Source organism: Amaranthus tricolor, chromosome 3, assembly GCF_026212465.1.
Source record: "Amaranthus tricolor cultivar Red isolate AtriRed21 chromosome 3, ASM2621246v1, whole genome shotgun sequence".
NCBI classification, from domain to species: Eukaryota; Viridiplantae; Streptophyta; class Magnoliopsida; order Caryophyllales; family Amaranthaceae; genus Amaranthus; species Amaranthus tricolor.
Genome location: NC_080049.1, coordinates 3,266,236 through 3,282,230, shown reverse-complemented (window position 1 = coordinate 3,282,230; position 15,995 = coordinate 3,266,236). Strand labels below are relative to the sequence as shown.

Sequence of the window (15,995 nt, the reverse complement as noted above, 5' to 3'; positions counted from 1 at the left end):
TATTCACTTATCACTCTTAATTTGTATTTTACTCTTAATCTATAAGTTAAAACATAGTCATATGGGATCTTGTTTGATTTGTCTCAATACAAGGATTATTAATATCAACTTTTTATAATTTTTAATTAAGCATAATTTGAGATATTAAGAGTTAAAATGTTGCCTCGGCAAGTGTGAAAAGTCAAATGAGACAGTTCAGCTGAATAGGAGGGAGTATTATTTTTGTTTTTAGAAATACACTCATCACTGTATTCTAATATTATTCATGTATTTTAATTTATCTAATTTTTATTGATATAATTTAATCTGTATATTTATTTATTTTTCAAATATTCATTTTTTTAATAATATCTCACTTTTTTTAATGATGTTAAATTAAGAGGACAAAAAAGTAATTAACTATTTTACAATTTTATTGTTTGGATGACATTATAACGGTTTATTTCAAATATGAAAGAAATAAAATAAGTAGAATAATTTCAAATAGAATAATAACAAAAGAAAAATATTTTGGTAGGATCTATTTTCAAATAAAAAAAAGAAGTTATTTTTCATTCCTAATTAATGTTTCTATAAAAACACACTTCAAACACTACTCATATTCATATACTTCCTTCTCTTTCCTTCTCTATATTGAGTTTTCTTTTGGTATTATTTCTAATTGGCTTCTCTTTACATTTATTCTTTCTTTATTTATACTTCAGTGGTCTCAGACTGCAATTTTTTAATGGCTCAGGTATGTTATTCTTTCTATAAAAATGCAGTATTGTAATTTCATGAAAATTTAGAACATTCATTTCTTTGTCAATGTGTTCTGTTGCTCTCATAACATTCATTCTTCTATTTTATTGATTAAGTTTGGTATATTTTATGCTTAAAGGAGAAATTCAAACATGAGTTTCATAGATATATGATGTATATGAGTTTAATTTATCAAGGTGGGATTTATAGAGGTATTTATTTAGTTCATCGGATTAATTTTGGGTCACAAGTTTTGGGTCGATTTAAGATCGGGTCTTGTGTTCATATTGATGTTTACCTAATTTTAAATTAATTTGAAAGTCTATTTAAATCGAGTTCGATTACAAGGTCGATTGGTCGGATCTATTTTGACCGCGTTTCAAATCTTATAAGAACTTTAATATGTACTTTTTGTAATATTAATTCTTTTTTCATTGTTTTTTATTTTTTTGTTACTAATAGACTGTGTATATGTTGGCTGTTGCTGGTTTTATAATTAATGTGGAGCGATTAATATTAATGTGGAGCAATTAAATTAGAATTTTAAATTATATATTGAAAAAAAGATATTCTTGTGAAATGTTATTAAATTTTTCTTGATGTAAAGTTTTTTAATATATAATTTTTATAATTTTTCATGATGTGTAATCAGAGATATTAAGACTTAAAATTAGCTAAAAATATGTATAAAATATAGAGTGGACAAATATAAAAGAACGAAAGAGAAATTAAAAATGAGATGTTTAAGGTGACTTAATCCAATAAGAAAATAAGACACTTAAAATGAATAACAGAATAAGTGGAAATATAATATAGTGTGGGGTCTTCAAGTTGATTACTAAGACCTGCTGGAAAATACATGTTCTACTCTAATGACGCCAATTTCGAGTGAGCATATGAGCAGTTCGACGATACTCACTTTTGCATACTTTTCAGCCATGCCCATGAGTAAATTTTAACCCAATTAGATACAAAAAAAAAAAAAAGAGAAATCACGAAAACAATAATAAATTATTAAATATTGTATTTGAGTACATAAATTAATATATTTAACTTTAGTGTCAAAGATTTATGCATGTGATGTGACCTTTCAGGCAATCACTAAATATATTTAGGAAAGCATCACACATAAAATAATGTTGGTACTTTTTATTATTTAATAATTTAATTACATTTTTTTAAAAAAAATAGCCCAAATTTATTTCTCATTCAAACAAGGAGTATTTGATAATTCTTGGCTTTATATATTTATCATATTTCTTTATGGCAATCGGGCATTAATTGACAATTAACTGATTTAAACAATAATAATTGCCAAATTTTTGACTTTTTGAACTCTTTTAGCATACCCAATTCCTTTTGGATCTGTCATCTGTTTTCCAAATCCTAAAACATTACGCATAAGTATATTTTATTGGACTAAGATTAACTATTAGATTGGGCTATATAATTACGGCCTTTTTATTCGTAATCTTATATTTTCTAAATATGGATGGTTAGGAAATTCAGTTGGTCTTGGACGAGACGGCCTCTAAATGAGACCGTCAATTTGGGCTGGTTCAATTCGCGCATGTAACAATCTGGACATTTTTTTTTTCATATTCTGGACATTTATCATTTTTGATCTTAAAAGATATTAATTTTAACCTGAAAGATATCAATTTTATCAATTTTGACTTTAAAGGTATCAATTTTCATTATTAATACCTTTCAAGTCAAAATTGATAAATGTCCAAAAATTAAAATATTGTTACACGCACGTGAAATGGCCCGGCCTACACTTCATCTAAACTTGGGATGATCTCGTCTAAGTTTTTGTGTAGGAAATTTAGGCAATGTGTTGCAAACCCTAACATATTACTAATATTTAAACAAATTTATGGGTAAATTGTTTTATAGTCTTAGTCCAATCTAAAATTATGTGCAATGATATTTATATTTCTTTATATTCTAATAAATTACTTAATTCTATTTTTGAAATAAAAAGTTACATACTATTTAAGTGGGAACTATGTGGATAAAGACTTTTTAGCAAGTGAATAAAGTTAGTCAACTTTGAAAAGTCTTTTAAGTATTCTAACTTGAAAGTCATGTTGTGGTGTTTTCTCTTATTATTTTTGTTTTAAAAATATTTAAGTGATAGAGATATTTACATAAGAAAATGTAACTATTATTTGCAAGTATAATAGACGGAGAAAACAGTGAATGAATCAACATAATAATTCCATTATAAGTTGGTTTGACATGTTTATTTATTTTAATTAGTTTATATTTAAATATCATTCCGCTGATTTTGAGTAATGTTTAAATCAAAGTTACAGGTAAGTTTTCTATAGACGGCCTAAAATAGTCTAAAAAAGCGTGCAATTATATATATATATATATATATATATATATATATATATATATATATATATATATATATATATATATATATATATATATATATATAGGAGGGATCCAATGAAAATGGGTTGAAAATGAGAAGGGTAAGAAGGATCCTACACCTTTAATTTCACTAAAATAAAAAAATATATGGTCATGAATCATGATTGAGCCAAAAACACCTAATTGTAAAAGTAACTATGTTACATAGAAAAGTAACTATAAAATAATTTTTTAAAATGTTCTTAATTTATAATATAGTATCCTTTTTTGTATATATAGTAACAAAACAAAATCAAACAAAAATTCTTCTCATCCTTCTCATTTTAAAATCTTTCTTATTTGATCATATATATATATATATATATATATATATATATATATATATATATATATATATATATATATATATATATATATATATATATATATATATATATACACGTACTTTCTCTGTTCTGAAATACTCGCTACATTTTTATTATTGACACTATTTATTGTTCAATCTTATTTTATATATTGCGACCAATATGTAAGAAAAAATATAGTCAAGTGAGATCTTATTTAAATCGTCTAATCGCATACTCTCACAATATTAACTTTTTATAATTTTTGTATTTAAAAGTTGATGACGACAATGACTTCACCATCAAACGTCAAATAAGTTTAGCACTCAAAAATCAACTTGCATGGAAAGACGAAAGAAGTTTCACCGATGACCATATAACGACTCCCTCATTTGCTATAATTTTAACGTATTTTTATTTTGTGTTGATTTTCTCATTTTATATTTTGTTAAAAGGATATATTATTTTTTTGGAAATAACATACTATTTTTTTAATCACATTTATATATTTTAATTCTTTTTAAAATTTATTTATACAATGTAATTTTTCTTTACTTAATTTTTACTAAATTTTCACCTTTTCTTAAAAATGCCTAACTATTTTACCGTTTTATTGTATTGAAGACATTTAAAATATTTACTAGTCTACATTCAAATAAAAAAATTTTTTGGTAGGAACTATTGTTTCAAATAAAAAAAATAAAAATAGTCTTTAAAAGAAGAAACGTTTGCCTCAGATCACTCAAGGATCACAATATAAAGTTTAAGTTGGATGTTTATGTTGCCTCTAAGTTTAGAAAACAACTAATGCAAGTTAATGATAAATGAAAATAATAAATAAATACATAAGACAAGATTTAATGTGGTTCTCTTTAAAATTATGTTTTATTCTCTTTGATGAAAATGTAATTGACTTCTTCAAGGATTTTTTATGGAAAGATCACAGAAAATATTGGGAAATAATATCATCATCGATTAAACTTTTTGACCGATGACCATAAGTGCTCCCTTATACGTTATTTAGTTATATTTTATTTAAAGTTATTTTTTTATTTTGTATATTATTTTTATTTTTAGAAATACACTCACCACTTCATTTTAATATTATTCATGTATTTTAATTTATCTAATTTTTATTGATATAATTTAATCTCTATATTTATTTATTTTTCAAATATTCATTTTTTGCTTAATAATATCTCACTTTCTTAATGATGTTAAATTAAAAGGACAAAAAAGTAATTAACTATTTTACAATTTTATTATTTGGATGACATTATACGGTTTATTTCAAATATGAAAGAAATAAAATAAGTAGAATAATTTCAAATAGAATAATAACAAAAGAAAAATATTTTTTGGTAGGATCTATTTTCAAATAAAAAAAAAGTTATTTTTCATTCCTAATTAATCTTCCTTCTCTTACCTTCTCTATAAAAACACTGCAATATTGAGTTCTCTTTTTCATATACTTCCTTCTCTTTCCTTCTCTATATTGAGTTGTCTTTTGGTATTATTTCTAATTGTCTTCTTTTTTCTTTATTTATACTTCAGTGGTCTCACACTGCAATTTTTTAATGGCTGAGGTATGTTATTTATGTTCTGTTGCTCTCATAACATTCATTCTTCTATTTTATTGATTAAGTTTGGTATATTTTATGCTTAAAGGAGAAATTCAAACATGAGTTTCATAGATATATGATGTATATGAGTTAAATTTATCAAGGTGGGATTTATAGAGGTATTTATTTAGGTCATCGGATTAATTTTAGGTCACAAGTTTTGGGTCGATTTAAGATCGGGTCTTGTGTTCATATTGATGTTTACCTAATTTTAAATTCATTTGAAAGTCTATTTAAATCGAGTTCGATTACAAGGTCGATTGGTCGGATCTATTTTGACCGCGTTTCAAATCTTATAAGAACTTTAATATGTACTTTTTGTAATATTAATTCTTTTTTCATTGTTTTTTATTTTTTTGTTACTAATAGACTGTGTATATGTTGGCTGTTGCTGGTTTTATAATTAATGTGGAGCGATTAATATTGATGCTTGAATGATGTCGGTCCGATTCGCATAATCTAAAATGATCTTAATTCTTCAAGAATTAAAAACTTAGCTAAATATGCCATGTTTATTAAAAAAATAAAAATAAAAATAAAAATAATAAAAAAAAAAAGGTGAATATGCTATGTGCCTTCTCTTGGCATGATAAGATCTAAAGCCAGTTTTGAAAACCAAAAGTGAATCACAAGTAGATCTGCTATTTGATTTAAGATATTTATATGGGTTGGAATGGGATAGACTCCTATTTAAGATAGTATAATAGATTTTTCCATAAAACAAAAAAAAACTTAAATATAAATAGTAGTGTTGAACTTAAATCTTATGAATTTAATTTAAAAGGCATTTCTATGTGTTTTTTTTTTTGTTTAAATAGTCTTTCTTTTCAACGTTTAGTTGGATTTTAATCATCCATTTGATATTTACTTTTATAATCAAAAATTCCTAATCAATCACTGTGATTTGTAAATCACCACAAGAAAAACAAAATTAATATAATAAATTAAATAAAAAAAAGATAAATTAAAACAACAGAATTCTCACCATATTAAATCCTACCACATAAGGTTGATTTTTTAACATCACAAATAACCTTTATTTACTAAGACCTTCTCCTTTTGATATTACTATATATATCAAATCCTTTTGATAGTCAATCAAGAAGCTCTTTCTTTACAAAAATGAGCAAAATGTTCAATCTCTCATGAATAAATGAAACGTTGGCCCGCTCCAGACGGTTAATAGGTTGAATTTTTAGAAGCAAATTTTTATATGTTTTTTGCATCATTCGATATTTTGCAATGGGCTGATTTTTTGTTTTGGTATTTAATTATTGTCATTTCTACTTAGGTAATTTTCTCATGACTAATATTCAATTCACTTTTTTATGTTACTATTAAAATTTAATTAATAAATTAAATTGAATAATTATAAACTTAATAAATAAAAAATTTAAGTACTTTAAAATATTAAAAATAATAATTTTTATTCTGACAACTAATTTTGCAAAAAATGTGCCACGCATTATTTTTCCTTGTATGCAATACAAAATGTGAATGAAGAATCAAATTATTATTCTCTACTATTGAATGTATTTGTCGCATTTGTTTTTTGGATTCCATTGATTAATCACTTTTAATATATATTATATTTTTAATCTTTAAATTAAAATATAGTCAAGTGAAATCTTGTTTTATTCATTTCAATATAAATGTTATTTTCAGGTATTTATAATTTTTAATTATATACAATTAGAAAAATGTAAAAATAAAAAATATATTAAATAGAGTACTAAAAGTAAATGGATAATAAAAAGAAGTATTGAATATGTTTCATACTTCCCCTGTTCTACAATTTTGTCTTACTTTCTTTCTTTTATATTGTCTCATCAAATTATCCTTATTTTTAATTTAGCGAAGATCCAAAATAACTATTTTTAACATTCATCCATATATTTAACAAAAGATTTCCGATGACATTTACGTATGTCTCTACTTTCCCATGAAATATTACTTTACTCATTTTTCTTAATTGCCATTGGGGCAAAATTGGTGGGACGAAGAAAGTGTATTGCTATTGTTTACCTTAGCTTTTCTAATAATTATTGTAACATGCTTTGGCTGGATACTTACTAGTATCATATGAATCAGGGGCTACTCCCTGTTGATTTTAGTAGTCCAATTCATATGTGAAGAAAAGAATAAAAATAGTGAATGAAAAAGAGATCAAAATTATTATTGATAATATGATTCATCAATTACAAAAATATACAAAGTAGAAGAAAATGTCCTCTCATATATATTTTGAGAAGATAAAAACTAAATGAAATTGAAAATAAAAAACAATGTTAAGAGGAAGTATTTATAGTGTGAGGAAGGGTAGAGTCGGTATATGCAATATTGTTAACACCCCCCCTCAAACTAGGGATGGTTGTCATGCCGAGTTTGCTTATTAAGTGCTGATGTTGATTGGAAGGCAAGATTTTAGTTAGAACGTCAGCTAACTGGTTCTGAGTAGGGAGATAAGTGAGCTGAAGAAGTCCTTCCAATACTTTGTCCCTTGTGAAGTGGCAGTCGATATCGATGTGTTTTGTTCTTTCATGGAAGACTGGATTCTTAGCAATGTGGATGGCACTTATGTTGTCACAATGAAGAAGGACAGGCTTTAGAGATGGCACTTGAAGTTCTTCCAGTAGCCTGACTAACCATGTGACTTCACTTGCTGCAGATGCCATGGCTCTGTATTCAGCCTCACTTGATGATCTTGAGACTGTGCTTTGTTTCTTAGATTTCCAGCTGATGGGAGATGAGCCCAATAACAATATATATCCAGTAATGGACCTTCTGGTATTGGGACAAGATGCCCAATCAGAATCAGAATATGCTTGAAGTTGTAATTGAGTGGATCCTTTGATATTGATGCCTTGATTTGCTGTGGAGTGAACATAATTCAGGGTGTGGTGTAGGGCAGCAACATGAGGAGTACGAGGATTTTGCATAAATTGGCTGAGGTATTGGACAGTGAAGGCTAAATCAGGTCTTGTGTTTGTAAGAAAGTTTAATTTGCCAACCATGGTCCTGTAGTAACTTGGATCATCATAAGGTATGCCCTGATCATTTGTTAGGTGAAGGTTGTGTGGCAGGGGAGTAACAACATGTTTGAATGTGGTTAGTTTGGATTCTTTAAGGAGATCTTGAGTGAATTTGGTTTGAGAAAGGATTATTCCTGCATCAAAATAAACAACTTCCAAGCCCAAAAAATAATGCAAAATTCCTAAATCCTTAATACTGAAGGTATCATGAAGATAATTCTTTATTTGAGAAATACTTTTAGCATCATTACCAGTAACAATGATATCATCTACATAAACAGCAAGAATAGTAATATGATGGCCATCCTTCTTTATGAAGAGGCTGTAGTCATTCTTTGATTGAATGAAGTTTTGAGTTGTTAAAGAAACTTGTAATTTTTGAAACCATTGTCTGGATGCTTGTTTCAGACCATATATGGATTTTTTTGAGTAAACATACCTGATTGTTTGGATTTGGAAACCCATCTGGAACTTTCATGTAAATTTCTTCATGTAAGTCACCATGAAGAAAAGCATTGTTCACATCAAGTTGGAAGATTTTCCATTTATGGTGAGTAGCAATGGTGAGTATACTTCTGATGGTAGCCATTTTAATTACAGGAGAGAACGTTTCAGCATAATCAATTCCATATTTTTGATTGTATCCTTTAGCAACTAACCTGGCTTTGTGCCTTTCAATTGTACCATCAGCATGAAACTTGGTCTTGTATACCCATTTATTCCCAATTGGTTTCTTATGAGCAGGGAGGTCAACCAGTACCCAAGTGTTGTTAGCAATTAGAGCTTGTAGTTCTTGTTGCATAGCATGAACCCATTTGGGATCTTGAGAAGCAATTTTGTATGTAGGTGGCTCATTATCATAAGAAATGTGAGCCATAAGGCTCTGTTTAGGATTGATGAAAGCAGTACAAGACATGTTGGTACACCAATGGTTAGCTATACATGAAGCATTATTACAAATATAATCTGAAAGATATTGTGGGACTTTGGTATGTCTATTGGATTGTCTGATGGGAGCAGGAGATGTGTTGATACTGTGAGATAAATCAATAATGTTGGGAGTAGGAATATCAGAGTTTACCTGCTTGAGATTGGTTGTACTTGAAAGCTTGTGATCAGAAAAAATAGGAGTATCAAAAATATCAGTTACAGGAAAGTCATTATTGGTAGATATAGGTAAAAAGAATGGGTAATGTGGTTGAGTGTTAGTTGTATCTGAATTTATATGATAGGGATAGTGTTTTTCATAGAAATATACATCTCTTGAAATGATGATTTTGTGTGTATTAAGATCATAAAGTTTGTAGGCTTTTTGGTTAGTAGGATAGCCAATGAATATACAGGGAGTGGCTCTTGTATCAAACTTTGCTCTGTGTGGTGAGATATTAGAAGCATAACACAAACAACCAAAACATTTCAAGTGTTCTAAATTAGGTTTAATGCCAAATAATTTTTGATATGGAGATATATTGTTCAAACTTTGAAGAGGTAACCTGTTAATGATGTGTGCAGCAGTTAAAACACATTCTCCCCAAAACTTAATAGGGAGTTTGGATTGGAAATATAGAGCCCTAGCAGTCTCTAGGAGGTGTTTGTGTTTTCTTTCCACAACACCATTTTGCTGAGGAGTGTAAGTGCAAGATTTGTAGTTATTGATTCCTTTATCATGATAAAATTGTTTGATTTTACCTTCAGAGAGTTCAGGAGCATTATCAGTCCTGACTCCTTGGATGTGTGTGTGGAATTGTGTTGCAACATAAGAATAAAAGTGCTCAAATAAAATAGGAACCTGAGATCTGGTTTTTAACAAAAAAATCCATGTGATCCTGGTGAAATCATCAACAATTGTTAGAAAAGAATTGCAGTTGTTATATGTGGGATGCTTATAAGGTCCCCAAACATCCATGTGAAGCAAATGAAAAGCATGAGTAGTTTTAATAGTACTATGAGGGAAGGGGGATCTATTTTGTCTTGCAGAAGGACAAATGTTACAGAGACAAGTACGTATGCAAGTAGAGACATTCAAAGAAGGAAAAAGGTGCTTGATGACAGGAAATGGAGCATGACCAAGCCTGAGATGCCAAAGCTTTGTGTGTTCAATTTCTGAAGCCATACAACATATGGAATTAGAAGGTACTCTAAAATGTTGTTGATTGGATTTGTGAGGTTGGTCAACAAGATGATAGAGGCCTTGAACAAGTTTACCAAGCAAAATTGGCTTGCTCAGAGAAGGGCCCTGAACAGAACAATGAGAATTGGAAAAAATAAGGGAACAATTCATATCTTGACATAATTTGGTTACAGAAATCAAATTAAAGTGAAATGTAGGAACATGAAGAACATTGTGAAGAGTAAGATGTTGTCCTAAAACAATTGTGCCTTTGTGTGCGATTTTAACAGTAGTGCCATTTGGAATGGTGATAATATTATTAGTGTTAGAGGGGATAGAAATGTAAGAAGAAAACAAAGATAGGTCACAACACATGTGATTGGTAGCCCCACTATCAATAATCCAAGAACACTTAGTTATAGCAAGAAAACATGAATTACCTGCTAGGAGACAATTGTTGTCTTCATTGTTATCATCAGTTGAAACGGGTGGAGGATTATTTGGATTAAGAAGGGAAAGAAGTTTATTGTATTGATCAACAGTAAGGTTGGTAGAACTTTCGTGTTGAGTCGTTGCAGCAATCTTTCTTTTGTTCCAATTATCCTTTGTAGAAGCATTAGGAAAGCCATGTAATTTGTAACAAGACTCTTTGGTATGACCTTGTTTCTTACAGTAATTGCAGAAGGGAGTAGTTTTTCTTGGGTTGTTGTTATAATTGCCTAAAAAATTAGGTTTGGAAGGAACTTTATTGGGATGATTGTAAAACTTTTGTTTATGGACAGCAGAAAGTCCAATTTCTTCTGTAATGGTTGGATTAGTATGGGAGATTAAATCGGAATGGTTTTCTTCTTGCATGATAAGACGATAAGCATGGGAAATACTGGGAAGAGGTTGTTGCATAAGAATGTTTCCTCTGATGGTTTTATAGGTAGGGTTAAGTTTCATGAGGAAAAGAATTAAGCGCTGTTCTTCTCTCATTTGAAGAAGTTTGGTGTTGATTCCACAATTGCAATTGTTGCAAGAACAAGTGGGTATGGGATATGAAGCGTCGAATTCGTCCCACAACATTTTGATTTTGGTAAAATACGCTGAAAGACAATCGGAGCCTTGATCAATGGCAAAGATTTGTTGGGTGAGGGAGTAGATCTGAGTTCCGGAAGTTACCCCAAATCTTTCTTCAAGATTTTGCCAGATGGCTTGCGCAGTAGGAAAATACAAAACACTTCGTGCAATCTGAGGATCAAGAACTTTCATGAACCATGAGATGATTGTACTGTTGATCCTTTCCCAGGATTTGAAGGTAGGATCGGAAGGAAGAGGTTGTGGAATCTGACCATTGATGAAAGCTAGTTTATTTTTGGAAGAAAGAGTGATGGTGACGGATCGTTTCCAATCGTTAAAGCCGGTGCCGTTGAACGGAATAGGGACCAACAAAAGCTGAGAGTCGCTTGGGTGAAGGTAATATGGTGAAACCGGATCTTGAATAGAATCAAGAACGTTGCTGGTGGGATTATTAGTAGTAACAGACATGATGAAGGAAGGGAAAGAACGAAGAAAGCAAGAAGAAGGAAGATGAACAGAGAAATCAGAAAAAAAAAGAAAGATAGGGAAAGAGAAAACGGAAAACCAAACAAAAAAATGTAAAGAATATAAAAAAAAATCAGTTTTGTCTTACTTTCTTTCTTTTATATTGTCTCATCAAATTATCCTTATTTTTAATTTAGCGAAGATCCAAAATAACTATTTTTAACATTCATCCATATATTTAACAAAAGATTTCCGATGACATTTACGTATGTCTCTACTTTCCCATGAAATATTACTTTACTCATTTTTCTTAATTGCCATTGGGGCAAAATTGGTGGGACGAAGAAAGTGTATTGCTATTGTTTACCTTAGCTTTTCTAATAATTATTGTAACATGCTTTGGCTGGATACTTACTAGTATCATATGAATCAGGGGCTACTCCCGAAATTGGGTTCTTTGAACGACTCCATTGTGGTACAAAAGTTAGAGACCCTGGAAGAGAAGATGAAGAGACTAACTGCACGAAAAGATGATATTTGTGCAGAATGTAATCAAGCTGAGTTACAAGCTGGGAAAAGAAAAAGACAAGAAGTTATTGATTGGTTGGATACTTACAAACTCAAAAGATCTAAGTTTGAAAGTATTGTGGACGAATTCCAGAAATCAAGAGGGTTTTTCACCAATATGCAACTCAATGATCGCATAAACGTAATGACAAAAGAGGTTGATGATCTTTTTCAGGTGAGTGACTTTCCAAATGGTTTGGTACTCGATGATCCTAAGACTAAGGAAGTGCCATTTTATCCCGAACCATTGTATGGTGAGCTTTTCCAGAAAAATGTTCGAATGATTCGAGAATGGCTTGATGATCATCCTTTAGCATATTCAATTGGGGTTCTTGGTATGGGAGGTATAGGGAAGACCACGCTCATGAAAAACATATACAATCAGCTACTGGGTGATTACAAATCAGGGCGTGTTATTTGGGTAACAGTTTCAAGTGATTGCAATTTGTACATGTTACAGGAAAAAGTTGCAAAAGAGATTGGTGTAGAGCTTTCTAGTAAGGTACATACTGATAAGAGAGCTTCTGAATTACATCATTCTTTTGTCATGATGAAGAAGAATGTGGTGCTTTTTCTTGATGATGTGTGGGAAAAGTTTCAATTGAGTTCTATTGGCATTCCAAATAAAGAGAATGGATGTAAGATTAACATCATCCTTAGCACTAGAAAAGAAGACGTGTGCCGAATGACGGGGTGTAAGAATTATGTCATTCGAGTTCAAGTTCTTTCAGAGCATGAGGCATGGGATTTGTTTAAGAACAAGCTCGAGACTTATGATGATCTTTGTTTTGAGGGCCAAGAAATAGCAAAATTAGTGGCTAAGGAGTGTGCGTGTTTGCCGCTTGCAACCATTGTCATAGCTCGTAGTATGATAGGCGTTTTTGACGTGCTAGTGTGGAAAAATGCTTTAGCTGAGTTGAAAAATCCAAGTAGGGTGCATGAAGACATGGATGAAAAGGTGCTTCAGAAACTAAAATTCAGCTATGATCGCCTCAATAATGAGCTTCTAAAACAGTGTTTCTTAAGTTGTGTGCTATATCCAGAAGATTTATTTATATTTAATGAAGCTTTAATAGAGTATTGGATTATGGAAGGAATGTTGGATGATAAAGGGAGCAGGTTAGAGAAAAAGTACAAAGGCCATGACATCTTAGAAAAACTAAAAAACTCATGCTTATTGGAATATGCTAGAGATGACTGTGTGAAGATGCATGATGCGGTGAGAGAAATGGCTATTTCGATCACAAATTGTTGTCCACGTTTTCTAGTAAAATCAGGAAAACAATTGCAGGAAGTACCAGAAGAAGGATTATGGAGTCGAGATCTAGTGAAAGTCTCACTGAGCGACAATTATGACATCACAGTGATTCCATATGGTATGGCACCTCGGACTCCAAATCTCACAGTGCTCAAGCTTGATCACACTTCTTTAACGAAGATCCCAGAATCTTTCTTTGATCATATGAGGGCTCTTAAAATTCTTGATTTGTGTAATACTAAAATTAAAAGGGTGCCAGAAGGTATTTCAAAGTTGGAAAATTTAAGGGCACTCTTACTTCATGGCTGTTCGGAGCTAACTTATTTGCCATCACTGGAAAAGCTTACAAATCTAAGAGTGTTGGACTTGGATCGCAACTACAAGCTTGAAGAAAATGTGAGAGGAATAGAAAGATTAGAGAAGCTAGAGAAGGTATACTGCCGTTGGATTATAAATGATGATATGACTGGTTTTAATGGGCTTATACAACGTTTACATCATTTAAGTTGCTACAGGTTCTGGCTTACATCACATGATCATTTTGATGTCAACGATAGTCCATTCAATAGAATATCGTGGCTTACAGGATATCAAGAAAGTGAGAGGATGGTGTGTATCACAGGTGTAGAATTTGGAGAGGAGACAAGTCTACTTCCTACTTCAATTGAGGTGCTTTTAATTGACGAATGTAATATAAAGGGGAAAAGAGCATTGACAGATATTTCCCCCTCCTTGGTAAACCAGGTTATCATAACAGAATGTATAGGGTTAGAATATATATTTACCGGGACGCAACAACTAGATAGCCTTCAAAAATTACAAATCGATGAGTCGTCTGATTTGACAAGGATAGTAGAATTCTGTAGCTGCTCCTTTTTCCAACTTGAAGTTCTACATATATTCAAATGTCCAAAACTAAAGGAGATGTTTCCATTCAGCAAGCATTGGAACCTCCCCAACTTGCGCTCCTTAATGGTGAGTAATTGTGATTTATTGGAGCGTATATTTGAATCAAACAACGGTACTCTACCCAATCTTGTTCTTTCTATTCCTAGATTAGAACTACTACTTTTAAATTGCCTACCAAAGTTGCACTGCATATATGAGGGGCTAATTGTTTTTTATTATAAAAAAAGGGTACTCTACATAGATGAATGTCCAGAGTTGCGGGTGTTGAATGATATAAAACACATAATATGCCCTGCATCACCGTCTACATTAGCTTCCATTTCCAAAGATGCAGAATTTTGGGAGATCTTTCAGCAGTATGAACCCCTAAATGTTACCCAGATTTCTCATAAAATCAATGAAATTCTCGAATGGGATGCAGCTTTATCACTCTCCCTTTCTTAATTTTCAAGTATGTACGTTGTGAAGTAATAGCAGATATTGTATTTTAGATTAACATATTATTTGAAACTAAGTTTGTCAAGTAATATATTACTGTTGGAAGGTGTGATTATGAACTTGAATTTTTCATAGAAAATCTTGGATTTGAGTGATGTTTTACATCTCAAAGTGATGATATTCAAAACATTGCCATAAACTTGTTGCATTTATTTATTTATTTTTCAATTTCAATATTTATTTTATTTATTTTTTCAATTCTCAACTACAATTAAATTCCATTAAATTGCAATTTTTAATTAATTTAGCCTCCTGAACATCAAATCGTATTGCCAAAATTATTTTTTCAAACAATAAAAGATAAAAAAAATAAGAATTTTGATAAAATCGAAATTTGATATCCAATATACGATCTAAGGTAAATCGGATTTCCCGTTTATTCGAACCGGTACTAGATCATGATTTTTACTATCCGAAAAACTAAATATTTGAATCGATTTGAAAATCAATTTGAACGCCCCTAGTCTCCTCTATTTATGGGCCAGTGTGAATATTTAGAATATTTTCCACTAATAAATAAATGTCAATTCTATTATATTTAGTAACTATATTAAAACATTTTTTACTCAAGAAAATGAAATCTAGATATAAATAATCAAGAAATATACTATAAATGTAACGGTCCGGTTTAAGTGATCCGGAAATCCATATGAAAATACAAATTCCGATTCACCTTTTTGGACTCTAGAGAAGACTTTTCTCTAGGACCGTCAACGTTCCGTCGATAAAGAAATATAGATAAACAGAAAACAAGACCAATGTGAAAGATAATAAGTCAGCGGAAACTCTAACGTACAACTCGAGAGCCTAGAGGCCTCTAAACAAACTAATTGAAATAGCGGAAGCGAAAAGAAACTATCTCTTTTGTTACATTAATTACAGAGATTCTGTCTATTCATAATCTAATATAAAAGATAATACATAGTCTTGCTTATTACGGGTTCTACGTCAAGATCTCACTCCAGACCCCACCTGCAATCAACCTACTAGTCGTCGTAA

At 30.4% G+C, this 15,995-nt stretch overlaps 1 protein-coding gene across 4 annotated transcripts; it reads left to right on the top strand.

The window, feature by feature from the left end:
* Positions 1-577: 577 nt before the first annotated feature.
* On the top strand, positions 578-15,135 carry LOC130809165 (disease resistance protein SUMM2-like). Of its 4 annotated transcripts, none has more exons than XM_057674823.1 (2): positions 578-736; positions 12,198-15,135. In XM_057674823.1, the coding sequence occupies exons 1-2, from the start codon at positions 728-730 to the stop codon at positions 14,940-14,942; spliced, it is 2,754 nt and encodes a 917-aa protein (XP_057530806.1). In that variant the 5' UTR covers positions 578-727; the 3' UTR covers positions 14,943-15,135. The 4 variants fall into 4 exon arrangements, with proteins under 4 accessions (XP_057530806.1, XP_057530804.1, XP_057530805.1 ...); XM_057674821.1 differs by having other exon boundaries at positions 604-736; positions 12,183-15,135; XM_057674822.1 differs by lacking the exon at positions 578-736 and adding an exon at positions 4,903-5,059.
* Positions 15,136-15,995: the final 860 nt, after the last annotated feature.